The sequence below is a fragment of the Astatotilapia calliptera genome, chromosome 6, assembly GCF_900246225.1.
Source record: "Astatotilapia calliptera chromosome 6, fAstCal1.2, whole genome shotgun sequence".
Lineage (NCBI taxonomy): Eukaryota > Metazoa > Chordata > Actinopteri > Cichliformes > Cichlidae > Astatotilapia > Astatotilapia calliptera.
The window spans coordinates 9,244,516-9,266,151 of NC_039307.1; the positions used below are offsets into that span (position 1 = coordinate 9,244,516).

General features: G+C 39.1%; 3 protein-coding genes across 3 annotated transcripts; 1 reads left to right on the forward strand and 2 right to left on the reverse strand.

Moving 5' to 3' along the window:
• Positions 1 to 5,007: 5,007 nt before the first annotated feature.
• poll (polymerase (DNA directed), lambda) lies at positions 5,008 to 10,766 on the reverse strand. Its single transcript, XM_026170101.1, has 9 exons — positions 10,717 to 10,766; positions 9,416 to 9,559; positions 8,926 to 9,223; positions 8,624 to 8,732; positions 8,130 to 8,468; positions 7,804 to 7,977; positions 6,347 to 6,475; positions 5,524 to 5,692; positions 5,008 to 5,419 (listed from the first exon to the last, which is right to left on the reverse strand). The coding sequence occupies exons 2-9, from the start codon at positions 9,528 to 9,530 to the stop codon at positions 5,058 to 5,060; spliced, it is 1,695 nt and encodes a 564-aa protein (XP_026025886.1). The 5' UTR covers positions 9,531 to 9,559; positions 10,717 to 10,766; the 3' UTR covers positions 5,008 to 5,057.
• Positions 10,767 to 10,889: 123 nt separating this feature from the next.
• On the forward strand, positions 10,890 to 15,444 carry dpcd (deleted in primary ciliary dyskinesia homolog (mouse)). Its single transcript, XM_026170103.1, has 6 exons — positions 10,890 to 11,069; positions 13,038 to 13,118; positions 13,222 to 13,346; positions 13,423 to 13,556; positions 13,708 to 13,810; positions 14,395 to 15,444. The coding sequence occupies exons 1-6, from the start codon at positions 11,006 to 11,008 to the stop codon at positions 14,497 to 14,499; spliced, it is 612 nt and encodes a 203-aa protein (XP_026025888.1). The 5' UTR covers positions 10,890 to 11,005; the 3' UTR covers positions 14,500 to 15,444.
• Positions 15,445 to 16,502: 1,058 nt separating this feature from the next.
• fgf8b (fibroblast growth factor 8b) lies at positions 16,503 to 20,733 on the reverse strand. The gene is made up of 5 exons (XM_026170102.1): positions 20,025 to 20,733; positions 19,893 to 19,929; positions 19,159 to 19,339; positions 17,599 to 17,705; positions 16,503 to 17,360 (listed from the first exon to the last, which is right to left on the reverse strand). The coding sequence occupies exons 1-5, from the start codon at positions 20,081 to 20,083 to the stop codon at positions 17,064 to 17,066; spliced, it is 681 nt and encodes a 226-aa protein (XP_026025887.1). The 5' UTR covers positions 20,084 to 20,733; the 3' UTR covers positions 16,503 to 17,063.
• Between the last annotated feature and the right edge of the window lie 903 nt (positions 20,734 to 21,636).

Genomic DNA, 21,636 nt, shown 5'->3' on the forward strand with positions numbered 1-21,636 from the left:
TATAACTATAAGTATGTACAGGCTGTAGTGAGTACAAGCTATGTACAGGATATGAACAGGATATAAATATGAAAAACTATACAGAATATGAAATGAAATAACTTTACATAATAAATACTCACAAAGAAAACAGCGGCTGTTACAACTTATGTCTAAAAATGTATCGTTTCATGCATCGTAGGGCTGCTCGATTATGGCAAAAATGATAATCACGATTATTTTCACTGAAATTGAGATCACGATTATTTGACGATATTTATTTAACCCTTTAAGACCTACTATAGAACCAAGTCCACCAGAGCTTATATTATTTTTTTACATGCTGTAGTGCCATTTGTGGGAGCATTTCAAGTTGCTATACATCAATACAACTGTTATAGCCCATATTTTAATAATATGTATGCATTAAGTCCATAGTAATTACATAAATTGCAAAAAAGTGCAATAAACTACAAAAAAAATTGAAAATCGCTTTTGTTTTGTTTACATATATTTCTACTTGGAGAAATTTAAGAGGTTTATCCCTCAAAACTTTAAATACAATAAAGTTGCAAAAAATAGTTTCCCACCACAGGAAATTTATTTTGAGTGTCTTCATAGTTTTATTTTGGAGATACAGCAATTTTTATATACTGCAGGAAAAACAAAAAACAATCCTATGATGCAAATTTGCAAAGAAAACAGCAGGTGCATCATTTCACTGTGGGAAGTGTTACGAACAGCTGATCGGATCGGCAAAGCGTGTTTCTGGAATATTATGTTTTTGTTCCTGCAAGCGCTTTTTATGCAATTTTTGCAAAGCTATATGTGGAACGAAACCGTGACCGAGGACAAGCTGATGGCATAAGATGTAAGTACAACTCCTCCGGTTTCATATGCAAAACAAATTATTGCGCTATAGCTTACACGGTCCAGGTTCTACAGGAATTTAACAATAGTTACGCAAAACGGAGCATGCAGCTCTGACCGGCTTTAAAGGGTTAACAATGACTTTTAAAAAATAATGTAAAATGGTGTGCAACACCACTGAAGTTTTTTTTTTTTTAAACTCTCTTTTCAACCAACGGCAGTCACTCTCCAAATAACTTCTGCTTAGCTTTCCAAGCTTCCCTCGGGTCCTCTTAATCAGCGGTCTCCAACCTTTTTTGCGCCAAGGACCGGTTTATGCCCGACAATATTTTCACGGACCGGCCTTTAAGGTGTCGCGGATAAATGAGGGAGGGACTAATAATCGGCTCAGTCATTTTTAATGATCGTTGAAAGCCCAGATCGTAATCGTGATTAAAATTCGATTAATTGAGCAGCCCTAATGCATCGGTTATAACACTCGACTCCAGCTACATGACACGCAGCTGGAAACACTTCCCGCAAGACGAGCTGCCCGAGATTCACAGAATTTACAGAAAATGTTACATTTGTGTGATTTATATCGTTATCAGGACGATAGAATTCTTATAACGGGATATGAGATTTTGGTCATATCGCACAGCCCTACACCATGGTATATTTTAAATAAAACAACTAAAGTGGGGATACTTTAAATATTTAATTAACTGTTTGGAAAATACATTTTTATAAATACTCCCCCCATTTTTAGACTTAAGTAATGAAACAAAGTAACAACTTTAAATACTTGAGTAAAAGTACTTGTTGCTTGTCTGTGTCTCTCTCTGCCTATTTTTTTTTTTTAATTCTGTAACTAAAAGCACATTAAAGAATTTCCCATTTTTCTCTCTTAGGGAACTTCTGGGTTGCTTTTGCATTATGTTTTAGATGACTGACCTTTTGGATCACTTTTAAAGCATTTAACTGAATCTGAGCTGAGAATATAGTGTTGTAAACTTCCGAATTCATCATGATACGTCTATCAGCAGTGATATCATTAATAAAAACTAGTAACCCAGCTCCACTTGCAGCCATACATGCTGACAGTGGCCTCCACACCGTTTGACAGATAATATTGTAAGTTTCAGATAATGAACCTCTTTCACCACGTCTGCCTTCCCATTATTGTGGTAGAAGTTAATCTTGGTTTAATCTTTCCAGTGTTTTTTCTATTCTTTTTTCATTACTGGACAGGTGCTTGTCAAACCAAATCTGGCCATCATGTTCTGGATTGTAGACTTTGACAATAATACACCTTCCTCCATGTCTAGATGTTTTTAACGGCATATCCTGGCCAGCACAAAGAGTACTACAATCACCCGCTTTAGTCATTTTCTGTGGTCTTTCATTTCTTCTGGGGTTGCTGAGCTGGCTGGTGCATTCCTTCTTCTTAAGAATGAACTGTTGATTTGGCCACTCCTTCAGTTTTTACTGTCTCTAGAATAGTTTTATTTTGATTTTACAGCCCAATAATGTCCTCCTACACTTGTATCAAGATCTCTTTGGACTTTGTTTGAAAGTTGCAGCGAACAGCTACCAAATGCAGTTCAGTTCAAGCTCGTGAAGATGCATTTCTGGTGTGTCCATGACACTATGCAATGCATTATAGACCTCAGCTTTGGCGTCCCAACACACCAAGGGTTCTCTTTACGTTTTTATCTTACCACTGAAAAGTCATATGTTCAAGGCCAATTTTGTTTCTAAATATGTTGTGTGTCACAGAAAATACAACAATATGGTTTAATACAGCATGCCTCCAGAAGTGGGGGGAAAGTACCATTAATGTAATCTAGAACAAGGACTAATACATTTAAAACATCACCCCTGACCCCCTTTAGAGTAATAAGCCTTCTTATTGAGGATATACAGTTCATGTATGTTCATGTAATTAAAAAAAAAAATCACTGCCGATTTTATACTGTATGTGTTAAAACTGTACATCACTGTTTACGTAAAAACGAAGAAACTTAAGAATCCAGTTCTGTTCTGTTCACGAAGCTACTCCCAATGTTTTACATTCATTTTTGTAAAAGGAAAACATCAAGGCCCAAAGACTGAAATAATGGGAGCAGACTACCACGAAGCCAAGACAGTGATAATAATATATAGCTCTTCGACACAAATTAATTACAGAGTGAAGTTCACACGAGCTATTTTTATGTTGCTGGTAACTACACCGCTCTTGATCCAAGTCAGACGATTTTGTTCTGTTTACTGCTATGGCAGCAGTCAGGCATGAAGAACTGCTTTTGCTAATCGTGCTACTCACTTCTGGCTAAAATGTCAACCGCCTATCATAAAGAAAACAGACCAAGGCCCTGACTCACTGATCTTTGTGTTTTTTACTTCAACGGTGCGTTAGCTGCCGAAGCTAGCAGCCGAAGTTAGCTAGCAAACAGGCAGCTAACGTATTTCCTGACAACACGGTAAGAGTTGCAGCAGGCAAATATCAACGACAGCAGATTTATAAAAATGTATCAAAGACTAGGCGAGCTTGTTATAAAGCAGAATAAAATTCCCTATTCGGATAGTCGTCTACCTTAGCCCGGTATCTATCTAGCTAGCTATCTGAGAAAGCCTTGTTTTTGAGTGAGCAACCTTACCGTGTCGGCTGCTGCGGACTCGGTGGGGGTGACAGAGCCAACAGCGTGCAAAAACAATCCCATTTTAAGACCCGAACATTCGCCTCTCATTCCTCCAAAGGGGGCTCTGACTACAACAGAAACATAGGCATGCAAAACACTTGTTTTCATAAACTGTGTTCGACTATCTTTAAGTATTTCTCGGCCCGTATCGCGTTGCGAGGCCGCTGTAAGCACCGCCTCCTTTGCGTACTGGGCATTACAAAAAAACGATGCTAACGCAACTGGTTGCTGTCGGTGCCACTGACTGATACAGCTGTTATACAAGCCGTTCCCTAGCTCAGGCACTCCGCTTCGGTCACCTGGGTGTGGCGTGGTCACCTCTATAAGTTGCATGTGCGCAACGTGATGGGCGTTCGGTGCTGTGGATCATAACTGGTTTTGCGGATTGACCAGCGATTGGACAGTCCCAGCCAGATGGGAAGAGTCTGGCCAATCACTAATCGGTGCGTCTCCCGTGCATGGGGTTGTTATGATCCTGGGTTAACGTCTCAGTTTCGTGGGAACATACCTTCGGAACAGCCAAGTTCTTCTCAACAGCAAAATAAAAACGTCTGTGTTTTTGTTAGTCGTTTCCTTTATTTGGCCTTTTTGAAGTGATAAAAGTGATGGGAGAGAGGTTCTACGTTGTAACAAAGTTCAAAAACTCTACAACACTTAACTAGTGAATACTCTAACCAGGACTTCTTAGTTCTAAAATAAATAAATATATATGTTAAAGAAAGAAAGACAGACAAACAAGTCATGTAATCTTTTATTACATTCTGTTATCATCTGTAATATTTAAAAAAAAAATACTTAAAACATTCAACATCCTCCTGACATGAACTGAAGGTCACTTCACTCACTTAGTGACACTTATCCCACATTTCTTTTCTGAATTTACAAGCCTCTAAAACCTCTTCTGCCAGTATTAGATCACCGTTGTTGTTTAAATTTCACACTTTTAAGTTACCACTGCTACCTCACACCAAAAACATTCCTGGTTCAAACAAGAATATTCAATTTTGTGCAGTAGCCACAGACATTTTGGAGCTAAACACAGGCAACAAACAAGCTTTAGCTTTTTATAAGGTTGGACTACCACCATTCTTTAATTTGCAAAATATGAATTAGCATTCAAGTCAAATAGGGCTCTTGTATAATCTAAGGACCTGTAAAATATACTTAAAATTGTTTGAGTCCAATAATCATTATTCCTTATCATCCATCCATTCGCTACCGCTTATCCTTTTCAGGGTCGTGGGGGGTGCTGGAGCCAATCCCAGCTGTCATAGGGCGAGAGGCGGGACAGGTCGCCAGTCTGTCGCAGGGCCAACGGTGGGAGGAAGCCGGAGTACCCAGAGGGAACCCACGCAGACATGGGGAGAACATGCAAACTCCACACAGAAAGACCCCGGCCTGATGGTGGAATTGAACTCAGGACCTTCTTGCTGTGCGGCAACAGTGCTAACCACCGTGCCACCGTGCTGCCTATTCCTTATCATCATAATTATTTTTCTATAAAACCATAAGCTAATCGTCAAATCATCACCAGTCCCTTTCATGGGGATCTCTGTAGGGTATGCCCAAAAGGCTAAAAACATCTTTCTCTGTCAGTGTGGGAAGTGGAGTGCCACCATGCACCTTCACACTTCCTTGACGTACCACATCTTTGTTCAGGGAGTGCTCTGATAGGCTCATTCTTTTTGTCTTTGCCAAGGCTCTCATTGAACGGTTAAAGTGTGCCGAACCAGTGAAATACATCAGAGCACAAGCAAACTCATTGTAGGGCACTATGATGATATCCAGCCTGCGATGGCGTTGGTCATGCCCCAGCAAACGGCACACACCCATGTATTTCTTCTGCTCACCGTTCTCCTCGTGGCTCACCAGGTCATCAGTTAAAAACCCTTAAAGTAAACAGGTCAGAAATAAAGAGATTTTTATTAAAAAAAAAAAAAAATAAAATAAAATACATGCTTAAGTTTTTCCCATCAACAAAAATGATGCTTACCACTGTCACGGAGTGTCTGTAAGACTTTAGTAAAAATGCCCCTGTGGGACCTGCCATCAGGGTGAGATATAAGTACATCAACATCTCCACATGTGGCTTTTCCCCGACGATAGGAGCCACATGCTATTGCCACTAGGCCAGGGTCGATGGCTTGTGCAGCATCCCTCACCTGCACATGCATGGAAAAGACCGTTAATAAAGCACAAACGCTGTTACCTGCAAAAACATTCCACTTCTTATTGGCATGCTGATATTTTTGTGTGTTGTTTTTTTCACATTTGCTTGTTTTTGTATGTTTACTGGCAAAAAAAGAAAGTTTTTACCTGTTCCCAGCCAAATACTGGGAGGTAGCCTTGCTAAGGCATCGCATATAATTTTGACAAGCTCAAGGGAGCACACATGCTTTAGCCATCTATCTAATATGCACGCTCTATCTGGCAGCTTTGTAGGAAAAAGAAAATCTAAGTAATACAATATGAAAACAACTAGCGTTGTACTTAACGCTCTGGAGCGAACAGGTATCTGGCTAACTTAAGATGCAGCAAGTTTAAGGATTTACTTTTCCCCTTTGGGATGCTCTACTTCGTGAAAAGGCAGTCTGGTTTTTCCATCATCAAGCAGTCAAGGAAAGCTGACACAAGCTTTTTCCTTCTTCAGACCCTCTTTCTACATTTCTGATGGTTAAAGAAGCAAATCTTATTCAGATATCTCAACTCTGTTTAAACTTGACTAAACATATTAGAGTGGTGAAAGAAATAAAGATATTTCAGTCATCATCACTAAATTATACATGCTCTTAATGTGACAGATGAAGATGCATTACCACTTTTTCTATGGCTCCTGCTTCTTCTCTGGGCATTCGGTCTAGAAAGTCATTGTAGTGCTTGAGTCCTATTTTCTGAGTGTTTGTCAGGTGGGCTTTTGTATGGATATCCTCCAAAGTACGAAATCCCTGAAAGGCAAAATGACATTTTTAAGAAAAAAAAACTGTTATGTTGGCATTTGCTTACTGATTTTTTAAAATTCTAATTATTAATAAAATTAGAATAAACTAGAATAAAATTAAAGACATTCACAGCCAAGAATGAAAGTGGCTTGAGATTCAGTGTTTCCTGGAACCTTGTTCCGGTAAAATTGATTCATGAGTCATTAAATCTGATATTATTTTGAATCCTGGCACACCTTCCAGCTGAAGTCATGGAAGCAGATAAACAATCACATGGTCTCACCTGGATACAACTGTTTTTTCCCCCTCAGTCAGATCAAAATGCTGTAGTTTAGTAAACGTATTAGCGGTAAGCAAGATAGTGAACAACAGTTGCATTCAGTTGTTTTGATAAACAAGAAACTTCAAACTCACAGGCAATGTCAGAATACATGTTAGATCAGACAGTGGATCTAAATACGATGTGTCCTTGAGGCTATCTGTTATTTCCTATTTAAATATCACTTCATTTATTTAATATTTGTGGATTGCTGGCTGAATCCAGAAAGAACGGTTAACCTCGGTGCCACAGCAGCATGCAGCTTGTCCACAAAGAAAATAAGCTTACAATTGAATCTATGACTTATTTCTTAGTAACTAATTTCAACCCACTGTACTGTTACATCAGAGTTTAGGATGAACCCACTTGAATTCCTAGTCACAGCTGTACCTTTAATAAATATCGTATGGAGGAGTAAAATGATACGGATTTCATTTGACTGAAGCTGCTAATTATACAGAGTCCAGAGTATAGCCAGGGAGAATTTTTAAAAGAGCTTTGGCGTAGTAAAACTGACATCTCATAAGTGAGTAATTTTACAGTTTAGAAAACCCAATAATGGTATAACAATACATATTGTAGCTCACATTTTCACCAGAATTTGTTATTTTATTAACAGATTTATGAGAAAATGCAATGACTGTGTTGTTGAAAAATAAATTCCAAAGCTCTTTGTAGACAAACTGTCTAATGGCAACACTGTTTTTACATTATCTTAAATCTTCTGTAGTTCTGCACTGCAATCAGTCAATATGTGCAGCAATACCAGTGCGGCAGAAATTTTACCACCATATCAGTCAGGTTGTTTCATTTTTCAGGCTATAGCCCAAAATTTCAATCTTAAACGCCTTTCTGTTACCTTATATTTCATGAAATAGAAGTCAATATCATATCACTGTGTTGTAAAACATATTGTAAGACAGAAAAGACACAGACAACATAATTCACTAACAACTTTTTGTGCGGGGTACAATCTTTGTACTTCAATCTCCTATACTAATATGTGAGTTTTCACCTGTTGGTACCACAGTTGTGCAGTTTTAGTTCCAGCACCCCAGATGTTCATGAAAAGCTCCAGCACTGGCACAGCCTCACCGATGTGATCAAGCTTCCGCAAATGACCGCTCTCCATAATCTCTTCAATTTTGTCAGCCATGCGTTTTCCTATTCCTGGGATCTGACAAGCTTCCTGAGACCAATGGGAAAAAATGTAATTAAAAAAAAAAAAAAAAGCTAGACAGTCCTTGTATTATCACAGAAGATAAAACTTACAGTACACAATGACATATGCAGGTAATCAGCAATCTAAACATTGCATTTAAAGTATCTGGGTAAGGCTACCTGATATGATGTAACGGGTTTATGGTAGCTTTTCAGTGCGTTGACAGCCTTGGAGTAGCCCAGCGCCCTCCACTTGTCCCCCTGATGCGTGTAGGCCTTGGCCAGCAATTCAAGTTTGTCTGTGATGTGCTTGTTGAAGTTATTACTTTTGGACTGAGAGGACTGGGCACAGACCCACTTCCCCGATACTGGCTTCTGAGCAGCAGTATCTGGACCAAGGGAGAGGCTGGGGCCAGGAGTCTCCTCTTTGGGGTGCTGGCCAGTGATGAGAGCTTCCAGATCACTCTGAGAGACGCCGTCTTCTTCTCCCCGCACTTCCTCTTTGCTGTCTGGGACTGTCTGAGGGCAGGATGTAATGTAAAATAACTGTTTCTGTTTCTTGCGTTTGGGGTCTAAACTTTTTCCCCTGACTGCTCCAAATGATTACTAACTGAAAGACTGAAATGCACCAAGAAGCTGCAAAACAATGTTTTCAACATGATCTGGAAGTTTACCATTTCTGTGTTCTCCTCTTGATCAGTCACTGGCTCGATCAGAGTTTCTGCATCAGGTTTGATATTTAGTGACTCTTTTTTAATTTCTTCGTGCTTTGTTTCAGAGTCACTAAGTGGATAGAACATAAAATGTCATTACAATACAAAGCTTAAAACATATATTACTGTCAACGAGGTAAATGTAAAGTACAAATAAGCTGATACACATTTTCTAATGTTTGTGAGAATATCTTGGGATATTCATGCAGCAGGAGTACAATTTTACCTTTAACTTTCAAAGAAAGCATTTTTAGATCACAAACCTCTTGGGTGACAGAAGGCTGTAGCTGGCTATATCTAGCAGCTGTTTCTCACTAATGCACAAGCTCAGCCAGGTACATTTTACCAGTTGGACTCCAGAGGGCATACAATTTACTTTCAGCAGGCGCAGAGCCCTTTCGCTGTCCACATTGTCGTCCACAACAACATGAGTGACACCGGGACACAGTGAACTCTCTGTTCGTCCCCCATTCTGCTGAATTTGTCTTTGGAAAATCTGGCATCTGGCATTTCCTATTCCAGCAGGCAGAAGGTACACCGTCACTCCATTAAAAGAGTTTCCTGAGGCAGAAAATGTTAAAACAATCCCAGTAAACAAATATTTTGCATTCTGGCACAGTATTCATTTCTCTCTTAATGTAATGCAGCCTTATTTATATTTTTTCTATGTTGTGCTCCATTTAAAAAAAATAAAAAAATAAAAAAATCACTCTTTCTGTAATGTGGACGCATGCGTGCAAACACTGTAACCACCTGTGACATCACAGTCATCTGCTGTCTTCTTCAGTGGGGGTGCATCCTTCCCCTGTAGCACTTTTGCCCTTTTGACTTTAGAAAAAGCTTTCATGATCCCATGACGAGGCTCCATCTTTTCTGGTGATAGGAGGAGCAAGTGGCCTGTGACGTAAGAGAGAATTATAACACTGCAGTCTAAAGCTGGGAAACAAACACATATTTGGAAAAAAAGTAAAGTAAAATAATTTTAACAGTGATTCAGTCCAGTTTGCTGACATGAGAAAATGGACTTAATTTAGTGTGTGGAAATGTCAAGTAATTTATTGTTCCCTTAACATGTCCTTTAGTGGAATGTATAACCCATCTAAAAATGTTGCAATTATGAGAGACATTTAAGTAATTTTCTAATATTTTGAATTTAACAGCAATTTTAGAGCAATTAGTTTGATGGTACACATTTCACAAAGCCTGCTGTCTGAGTTATCAGTACTGGCATTTATAAAAGCCAATAAATGATCATTTCAGAAGAAGACACTTTAAAAGCACCCTTCACTCATGAGTGATGATAGTGTGTCGTTTGTTCTCCAGAGGACACTGCAACTTCCTCGTTGACAGCACACTTGTTTGGAATCCCACAAACAACAACCCTTTAGAGTCAGGCAGAGTGTATACTGCACATAAATACACAAAAATGTTAGGGAAATCTATTCAGATTTCATGTGTCTGAAAGAAAACAAATATTGCTTCATATAACAGGATGCAGAAATTTTAAATCTTATTCTGGTCAGAACTTTTTGTTAAAGAGATCTTAATGATGCATTGGTGTGTGAGACACATTTAAAGGGTTAAGCTCAAGGGTTTGGTAGGATGAACTTTCAGCTATGTAGCAGTTTAATAGCATTATAATCTCACATAGATTTTATACAGTACAATGCTTCACTCTGAAATGCAAAGTAGCATATAATACTCCAGTGAGAAGACATCTGTCCCCCATTACTTTGTCGCGTTACACTACTGCTATTTGACTGGTGTGTCAATTTTCTTAACCCCTACTACGAAAATAAATTTTTCTTACAGTTACTGCTTTAAAACTACTCTCTGTACAATGGATACTCTTGACAGATAGTCTGCAAATCGTACACTATCTTTAGCTGAAGCTGACGTTAGCAATAGCCAAGAAATCAGTATTTAGATTATTACAATTGTAGTATTATCTCAATATATATAAACTAAATTAAAAAAAAATCTAAAGTTTCCCTGCATAAGTGCATGTTTAAAGTTGTTTTAAACGCTTGAAACTCTAATGTTTTGGATCTTACCCCTGATCGCATGGAACCATACATACAGGAACGTCAAAAGACGGACAACGTTCAATTTAAACGTTTTACTTCCGGTTCATCGAGTATTTAAATTTTGTTAAAATGTATCATAATCCCCGAAGTGACATATTATGTTTTGATTGAAAAAAATAATTGATTCCAGTAAATTCATTGATAATTTTTTACCTATTATATAAATACTTTTATAATTTGCTTAATGTACTTATCGCGGTTGCTTTGGTTACGGGTTGAATCCGGAAGTGGCTCTATAGAAACATTTGTTTGAAACATGGCTGTGCAGAGCTGGAGTGATATCCTAAAATCGTCAAAGAAAACGGCTTTAATACATGATGGTAAGTGCAAGAAGTAAAATGTGTTTTTAATACAGAGACCTGTTTTTCTCGTTCCCCCAGAATTACTTTCATTTTAAGCATTTTAACTCAGTCATCTCAACTTCGCACACAGCGGTACCGCTAACATGTAATATAAGTAGGTAACAAGAGGTGGTACAGGTGGTATTGAACTCCATTGAGGTTGTTTTTGCTTTAAAATTACAAGAAATGGGTGTCTTTTTAGTAAAACAGCTAGGCTCCAAATTGTAAAAAATTACGATAATATGTCCAAAGTAAATACGTGCTTTTCTCTAGATGTCAACGGCAAGCTAGTCAGGCATTTGCACTGCGCACATTGTTACTTCTCTTTCTTAAGTGAGTTCACCTGCTTGACTATTTAAGCCTGTTGTTCTTATTTGTAAATTACGGTTTGATCCTAAATTTGTAAGGAAAATATACACACACCGGATACTTCCCCTTACCCCCTTACTGGCAGAACTGCCTCAATTCTTCATGCCACAGATTACATAAAGTGCTAAAAGCAGTTCTTAAAGATCTAGGTCCATATTTACATGAGAGCATCGCACAGTTGTGCAGTTTTGCTGACTGCACATCCATGAAGTTCTATCACATCCCTTAGGTGGTCTATTGGACTGAGATCTGGTCACTGTAAAAGCCATTTTAGTACAGTGAACTCATTATCACGTTCAAGAAACCAATATGAGATTACCTGAGGTTTATGACATGATGTGTTATCCTGCTGGAAACAGACATCAGAGGATGCAGCATTGTTACAAAGAGATGGACACGGTCAGCAACAACAGTCTGCTTTTAAATGATGCTCAGTTGGTACCAAAGGGCCCAAAGTATACAAGGAAAATATCCCCTACAACATTACCCCACCATCTGCAGCACAAACCGTTGATACAGGGCATGATGCTTCTATGCTTTCATGCGTTTGAACCCACATTCTGTTTCTGTTATCCGAATTACACTGCCCTTATCTGAACCTCAATGCTCTCTTGTCCAATTTTTCTGAGTCTGTATGGATTATAACCTCAGTGTCTTGTTCTTACAAGAATGACATGCACCATGGTCTTCTGCAAGTTTCAACATGCTGTGTTCAGAGATGTTCTTCTGAATATGTTGGTCGTAACAAGTGGTCATTTGAGTTACTGTGACCTGCTTGGCTATTCTCTTCTAACCTCGAACATCAACAAGCCATTTTAATGCTGAGAACTGCTGCTCAGTGGATATTTTCTCTGGATTCTCTCTAAACCCTAGAAATGTATGTGTGAGAAAATCCCAGTAGATCAGCAGTTTGTGAAAATGCTCAGATCAGCCTGTCTGGCACAGATAACCGTGCAACTTTTGAAGTCACTTAAATCACCTTTCTTCCTCATTGCGAAGCTAGGTTTGAACTTCAGCAACTCATCTTGACCATGTCTACATGCTTAAATACACCGAGCTGCTGCCATGTGATTAACTGATTGGATATTGACATTGAAAGGCAGGTGTACCTATGGAGTGGCCAGTGAGAGTATATTTTACATATATCATGACAATGATCAAAATTAGAGCTGGGTAAGGACTTAATTTAGTTGGATTTGGCATGATTTCTGTTGTTGTAGTGAGTAGAGAGTAATTTGTTTACTAATACTTAGGAATTCGCCTGTATGTTGGCTGAATGTCGGTATCTGTTGATATTGGTTCTTTTGACTAAAAATCAGTATCACAAATCAGTGTGATGAAGAGCTGATTTTTTTTTAAAAACAGGTCAATTATTTATTTAGATTTAATATATTGGTGTTCCTGGTACAATAGTTGGAAATAAAGAATAAAGAATAAACAACAAAATAAACTGACTGAAAAACAAAGATCTGAATCAGCTATTGGGACAACTGTTTTGCAGCATTGGTATTTGCCTAGAGTTTTGCAATTGATGCATATCTGCTTATATGGCTCAAATTTGACTTCTTTTTTGTGCAGGAAAAAGGAAGATCCACTATCTCTTCACAGATGGAAAAGAAATGGCAGAAGAATATGACTTAAAAACAGATGAGCTCCTCGGTAAGCCACATGTTTTGAGTTATACACAGCTGAATGGTGTTAATTTCTACAGTTTCATGCATTGGATCAGTTTGTGTCTCATAAAGCATTTGATACATTTCAGTGAGAAAATGGCGCCATAAAAGCACGCTTGGAGTTCAGGGCTTGTGGCTGGTGGAGGTTGGGGAGCCCCTTGCAGGTCCTGTTGCATCTTTGGAGTCTGATATGATCAAAGAGAACAGCTCAAATGTAGGTGTTAACGTTTTAATTAGATCTCTACTTTTGACTTACATTTGTGAAGTTCGTCTTCATTTTGTTTGCGCAGCCCATATTCATGCGTAAAGACACAAAGACCAGCTTTCAGTGGAGGATCCGCAACCTTTCCTACCCCAAAGATGTCTTCAGTGTTTCAGTGGATCACTCTGAGAGATGCATCATCATCAAAACCTCAAACAAAAAGTAAATATGCATGAGAACACATCTGTGCACCTATTTCTGTTTTGTTCACTGGTTGCATTGAAGTCCCTGCATTCTCCCTATAGATGGCACTGTTTACAATACGTTTGTCCCGACAGTTCAGCTTTGTGACATCCTTCCCATGTCTTCCCAGGTATTACAAGAAGTTCAGTGTTCCTGATCTCGACCGCAGTCAGCTACCATTAGACAACTCCGCGCTAAGTTTCACTCATGCCAACAACACTTTAATTGTTAGCGTAAGTTTTGCATACCAGCAATTGATATATATATATATATATATATATATATATATGTATGTATGTATGTATGTATGTATGTATGTATGTATGTATGTATGTATGTATGTATGTATGTATGTATGTATGTATGTATGTATGTATGTATGTATGTATGTATGTATATATATATATGTGTGTATGTATGTATGTGTGTGTATTTTATGCAATTTTATCATCAGTTTATGATAAAGTTAAAATTGCTCCAGCCCGAAGAGAATCTATTTAACGAGTATACCTGCACTGTTATTAAAAGAATATATATGTACAAAATATGTTTTTGTCCACACATTCAAAGAAAATGTATCTCTCTCTTTTGCAAAGAGACATAAGAACAGTTTCACTTTATTGTTTAAGCACTATATGCCAATCATGAGAGTGAAGAATTGTTTCTTTTCTTTTTTTTATTTCCCACGTTTATTTTTCGTGCTCACAATAATTGCTTCAATCACTTTGTGTGTTAATTTTTTCAGACTTTTTTATGAAGACACTCAATAATATGCATAAATAAAATCTGTTATTATTATTTTTTCTCTGTTGTCCAGTACGAGAAACCCAAAGAGATCTTAACCCTTGAACAAGAGCTACTGAAGGAGCTGAAAAAGCTGAAGGGGAGTGCTGACGGGGACGTCGACTGCAAAACCCAATGAATTCTGCCTGTGGGAGCCAGGGAATAATTCTGGGTTGCATTTAGAGCAGAACCTCGCAGCATCATTTTCCAGTCACGTATGAGCTCTCATTTATTTCTTCTGTACTTAATCCCTTCATTAAGATTCACTGTGCCTTGTCCCTTAGCTTAATGTCTAATTGTCTTAATTAATTTGGTGGAATTATATGTCTGGAAATGTGTCCAGCCATTTATGTTTGATACAGTGATATTTAGTAAAATATATTATCAGTAGATTTAAAAACTTTGTGGTTTAATTTTTAACCCAAATTCTTTGGCTGACAAAAAATAATGTCAGAATCTGTTTTTGCTTCTTTTTACCAAACCTACTGTGGAGAAGTTTTGTTGGGGGGGGTCACATAACCTACCGGCCTCCTTCCATTGATGTCCTTGTAAAACACTCAAAACACACAAGGCTTCATCCCTGTTCGTTCCGAGGTCACAGTTACGAGGACATCCCATTTGTGTTAAATGAATACCCTCATGTTCCTTGTATGTAGTGGGCCACCCTGAAAGCCATTACTGAAACTTGCGTTACCATTTCCCTTTACAAGAGAAGGCGATTCTGACTTAGTGGTCTATGTCCAAAGTGCCGTAGACATAAGTAAGAATTAGATGCAACTGTTTTTGCAGAGCTTTATTTCAAATTTCTATGAAATTTGTGTTTGTTTGTTTGTTTGTTTAACGTGAAGGAATGTGAAGCTGAGATTTTATATCTTTGAGAAACTGAAATGTTTGTGTATACTGTACGCTGAATGAGGTTTATTAAAGTTGGGTATTTCTCTATTTTTTTTTCTTTAATCCGAGTTCAATTAAAGAAAAATTGAAAAATTGTTGGCTGGTGAGGAATACTTAGACAGTGGACAACAAAAGAAGTAGTGTGTTTAAAGGAGACAATGGCATTTAAATATAGATTGTTTGAACCCTGTGATTCCTTGCATTTTTTACCACTTGTCCAAACCCAGAGAGCAAGTGCAGAAAGCAGAGACAAAACCACAGGTCTCTCTCCCTCACTATTGTGCTTTGTCTTCATCCAGATGGAAAGAACAAGAATATAAGAAAACATTTCAAAACCAGCTGGCCCTGTCGCTTTGTAAATTCTTGTGAGGGGCCTGACTGTCAAAATGACAAAAATAAATTCGTACGTAGCGTTTGATAGTTCGGTCTTGGTGCCAAATGTTGATTCTGATTATCTTAAACATAATGAAGGTTTCTGCTGCTGAGTAGCGTTCATTTAGAAGTCTTAATTTTCTTTAATAATTAACTGTTCTCAGAGTTTCATCTACTGTCAAAACAGCTAACAAATTGGACATCCAGCTCCAACATTGTGGGAGCTCTGTTCAGGGTCTTCTTCCTCCCCTGTCATTTGGCCTCTGATGGTCATGCTCAGCTGCTTCTGGGAAGAGGGTTTCTTTCCTGCCTCCCTTTCATTGCCGAATGCCTATTCCCAGCCATTCCCCCTCTTTCAGTTGATGCCACAGTTTGCCACACAAGCCCTGGTGCTTTTTCTGCAACCCCTCAACTCCCTCTTCGCTGCCTCGCCACCTCCCCCCCCTCAAAACCCCTTACCCCTCCCTGTGTGACTGGCTTCCTTTTTGATAACTGACCCCTCCTCGTGTTATTATTCGAACCCACTATTGTATAACATGCCCTTTTATATGAGGTTTCACAAAGGGCCCATTTGATCAGAGGGTTACGGTGTGCGATCGTGAGAAATGCAACTACATGGTGGTAACCTTTGTTTGGGCCAAAATGGTGGGCTGACCTCATCGCTTTTAATGCATAGCTTGGGCCATTCAGGCCCAAGTCTCACTTGCTGAGCACATTGAATTCAGTAGCCTGTCACAGATATTGCCTCTCAGTTATCTGGGTCTCCAGCTTGAAGAAGAAGGTGGAGAGAACTGCAGTTTTGGGGGGATACCAGCATCGCACGCTAGCTTTCCATCCCAATATAAACACACAAGAGAAAACCAGAGCAGCCTGTGATGTCGTTCTTTAGTGGTTTTAATATACACTCTACAATAAATATTTCCATCATTTGATGTAATTTACATTTTTACAGTAAAAATATATTTATATATGTAGAAAAAAAACAGGTTACATAGTCTCCAAAATGGCCTCATAAAGGCAAGATAGCATGTCAGCTGAAAGTCAGATGCTGTAACCACAGATAGCTGCCGTGTCTAGCTTCATTATACTCATTTAAACATTCTTTGTTGCTGAGCTGACTAACTTCTAACAAAGGGTTTTCATTCGTGAAATTATTGTTGAGCTCTCCTGTACTTTAAATGCCTCCTGATTTAATAAGAAAATAAGCGTTCTACAGTTTGTCTGAATTGGAAAAAAATCTAACAGATTAGATAGTCAATGTTTACATACAAGCCAGTACAAAAAACAACAAAAAATTATATATCGAATCCAAAAATGAGGCAAAAAGTGTATTGGCACTTGACAGGAAAAGTTAGTTTGCATGAAGCACATGGTTTTCTCTTGTAGTGGTTCTTCTGTGCTGGTTCATCCACGGTTCTCCCTCAGTGGTTTCAGTCCTCAGCGTCCCCCTGAGCGCTGGTGGTGGGAATGTTTAGTCCGCTTGTTGAAAGGGTGCGCGGGGACAGGGAGAGGAAGAACATCAAACGGTCTCTTCTCACTCAGCAAGTGCCCCCTGGGTAGACGCTTCATGAAGTGGGCCTCCCTCTGGTGTTGCTTGGTCTTGGAGGCCTTCCTGGGGCGGCCCTTGCGTGTAAAAGCCATGTACCAGCCCTCGTACTTGGCGTTCTGGAGTGCAGTGTAGTTGTTTTCCAGAACAATCTCGGTGAAGATGCAGTCCTTGCCTCGCCCTTTCCGCTGAGGAAAGAAAAAGACACGAGAAGCTGAGACACATTTGGACAATCTCCAGGAATCAGAAACACCATCTTTATTTCCAGACAATGAAATATCTCTCAAAACCGAATTTGTTCCGGCTTTGAATGAGTCTCAACAATGTATTGCCATAAGCTTGAAATCTGCAAAATACATTTCCAAGGAACACTTCACAATGTCGCTGTCGTCTTATGCAGCCACAGAACTATTATTTCCAGATTACCTTGCCGATCAACTTCCCCTTCTTGTTCATACATATGTAATATCCTGTCTTCACCCCTTTAATACGAATGCGACTTCCAAAAGAATCCGTCTCCACTTCCAGTTTAGCTGCATAGACAAAGAAAGCAAATGCGTATAATGAGATGATACAGTCTGGTCACGGTGCAAGCATGCAGACAAACGACCTCTGCATTTCTTTTTTCTGGGTTTTTTTAATGCATGGCAGAAAGAATATGAAAATTTATCATCAGCATTAAAGAAAATCAAAGTCTTCTAAAAAAAAAAAAATCATGACCAGTCTACTAAAGATGACATAAATTCTCTCTAAGCCCTTTTTTGTAATCCAGCAGCCACCTTTAACAAAGCATGCTAACCTTCCAAAATAGCATCAAATGATAGTGATTTTGTACGGCGTGATTGTTTTCGAATGTCTGTAAATGCTGTGCTGTGATGCAGCACAGACTGGGGATAAAGGAGAGAGTGAATACTGCGGTCAGAGACACAACCACCGAGCACAGAGCAACGGTCAGATTTGGGCCAGTTACAACAGTGACACCCACTTAGGATGTGTGGAGAGTGTATGCATGGCTGACTCTTGCTCTCTCTGTGAATGTGAGTCTAGGCAAAAGAAATTTAAAAGACAAAAGTGCACACAGGAGAGGACTGGAGAGGAAAAGGTATAAAGTGAAGATGCTGACTTCACCGCTCCTTGTAAACTGAGTCATACATTGAGTGTAAAGCAATGAAAATTCCTCATAAAACCAGCCTCCAAGTAGCAGGCATCATGCATTGAGAGGTGGATGGATGGTGGCGGTTGTGGTGGAAAGATGCCTAGACGCACCAAAATTTTGGTGACAGAAATTATGTTTCCTTTTAAGTTTAAGATCTTTTTTCCTCCAGTTAAATGTTAAGAAAAATGTCCCTGCTGAAGTCCATCATAACAGGTGTCACAGACTTTCTGCAACACCAACACACTAAGAAAGAATTCATCTGCACAAGACATAAAAGATGGCAACACTGATGCCACTAACAATGTTTGCAACTGTGGCTTCTGTTTCTACTGGCTCAAACGGTTTTCCACAGGCGGCCAAAAATGACATAATTTATGCTGCTTTTCAACACCGTCCTGCGCGCCATTGAACTTAAACAATTCCGGTGTTTGTAAGGTGAACATGTTTCGTATTTTACTGTTTTCCTGAGGTTTAAAGGCACTGAAATGTAAGAAACGATGGCCTTTAACTGTCATGGGGTTTGACTGATCTGGCCATAATACACGGGCTTGAAGAAGTAAAGTCGCTCGATCATTTTAGAGACAATAAAAAGTGATTCCCCTGAACGGATTAACATATGTGCATCGTTTAACTACCTATTTATTGCATAAACTACAGTGAGCCTAAATACATTATCGCATGCGTAAATTTGGAAAGGTTAATGGTTAAGTGAGACTATTCAGCAACTATTTAAAAATAAATCCCCAAAATATATAAATATATTTTTGTTTTTTTAACTATAAGATTTAGTCCTCCCTGCTGGTCTTATTTAGCGATCACTTGTATCTAACCGTGTGCCGCTCCGTCTTCTCCGTTGGCGTTCACCCTCTTGTTGGCCAGGACCTGGACGTGTTTCCCGCTGGTGCGACTGTACAGCTGGTAGGTTCGGGTCAGCCTGCGGCTCATCCGGTCCGATAGCCGGCTCTGCTCGGTAACGTGGTGCTTGAAATTCGGAGGGGACTGCACGGTGTTCTGTCGAGAAAAAAAACACCCCGAACACGTCAAGGCAAAATATTTATTTCACCTGTCTGGAAATAAAAAGCCCGTCAAGTCACTGAGCCAAGGCCCCTGCCAACAGTTCATCATAGCATTAGTCATTTTTAAATAAACCCAAAATAAAATTGGGTTATTATGAGTCTTTTCGGAGATGCTTTCAAGAAACCTCGTGGATGACATTTCACTCTGTAGGTTGTTTTTTTTTTTACCACCGTTGATCTTTCACCCCTTCATGACTTTCTCTTTTCCCCTCATTTCAGCCGTTCGCCGTCCACATGTGTTTTAACAATTACCTTTTAGGCTGGAGCTTACCGCTTTTCAAGATGTTTGAATTGTTGCCAATTGCCATAGCACTCATAATAAAATGTTTTCATTGTTATTGCAGCCTATTGGAGAGGTGGAGGGAGTGGGCTATAAGCTGCTAAGCACTGCGCCTTTGGTACCTGTTAAGTTTTGTTCAAATTAATTAGCCTATAGAACTTTATGCAGCGTTAGTGTCTTTTTTTATTGAAGTGAAAGTGTGCGTTACCTGTGCGTAAAAGCAAAGCGCCGTGAACTGAAGTAACCTGCGGCAAAGACAAAATCAATTAAAAGCTTTAACTTGTTGCTCAGAATGTATGATTTACACAGAGAGCTACATGAAAAAAGATGTTTTACTTACAGATAACCTAACCTCGAAGTTCTCAGCCTCATCTTGTAATAGTTCAAATATTGCTTCATGAATACTCCACTGATTCGCTGCTGGAAGCTCTCGGAAATAAAGTTGCTCCTGAAGGGGATTTCAGCTCAGTTTTATCCCCCTCTTGTTACGCATAGAAAGTGATACCCGTGGCAATTAAGAGATCCAAAACTGTCAGGGTCCCATACAGGTACGGCATCTACGCTCCATTCTACTTATAGGATAGGGGGAAAAAATGGACAATTTAAAAGCGTTAATCCAAACTTTAAAGTCCCGAGAAAGCGTCGCTTTCACCAAACCACCTCCATTAAATCCTCTTTGTGACACTCAGTTGTTCAACAATGAAGATTTAAAGTAGAATGAATCCCACTTGACTTGCTTTGCCACCGCAGTGAAGAGTTTTAGTTTTACGCACAGATCTTTACGCACCAGCGATAAGATGCGTAGCCTACCGTGGGTTTCCTAAAAAGAAAGGTGATTCGATATGAAGGAAAACTAGTGAATGAATATCACGAATACTAGCGCCGCTCAGTTTGCTTAAAGTTTTCAAGCAATGTCACCACAACTGTCTTTCTATAAGATGCGCAGATAGTAAAGCTCCTGCTTCAACCTTCCTCCCACACGTGTATTTCTTGTGGTTGCCTCCAGTCCGCATACAGCATCTGTCTCCCTCTACATTTAAATACTTTAACTTGCGGGAAAGTCAATATCCTCGGTGAGAGCAGGCGGAGCGTTCAGCCTGGAGCCAAGTTGAAACCGAATACTTGTTAAGTTACTTAGCCTGCAACTATTTGGTTGCAAATCCATAAACACCGCATTCATCAATGAGTTGACTTTATAATTAAACACCTTATGAGATGAAATATAAACTAGATCCTGTCACGAAAAAATCGGCTTATTTGCGGGTAAATTGGTAGACCTGATCTACAGAAATCTAATAAAAACAGGCCCTTCAAAATCTTTTAAACCAAGCGTTTAATCACAGTCTTACACATTAATCTTATTCACGCACATGTTTTGATCTTGCAGTCAGTGCACTTTGTTTTCTAAAAGCAGAAATGTCCCCTTGAAAAAAAAAATCCTTGGCATGTACTTAAGAAAAGCTACAGTTACATTAACCTATTCCCTGACTGCAGGTTAGAGGTTGTTTGGTGGTCCCTCAGGACACACCTCGATGTACTTTTTCATCCTACATATGTAAGTAATATGTATTCCATGTGAACGCATGACACAGAATGGTTTTCACATAACATCTAAAGCCTTTGCCATGGATACAAATGCTCTCTCACTCAAAATCACTCTTCCACAACTTTTCACAATCATGGTTTGATTTTGAGAAGTGTGTCCTGGCCCATGTGTGCTACTTGCAGAGGATAGTTTCATACACTACATCATGCACTTATATTGTAATTATTCTTTGTGACAGCAAAGCAGCAGCGTTTTCTTCAAGGGAAGATCACTGTTGCATAATTGTCTCATGGGTAAAATGGGAAACTTCAAACGCAGCTTTTCAAGTATAAAATCTACAACTGAACGAATGACCCCTTGCAATCTAACATATAAAATAAAATTAGGACTCATTTAATTAAAAAAA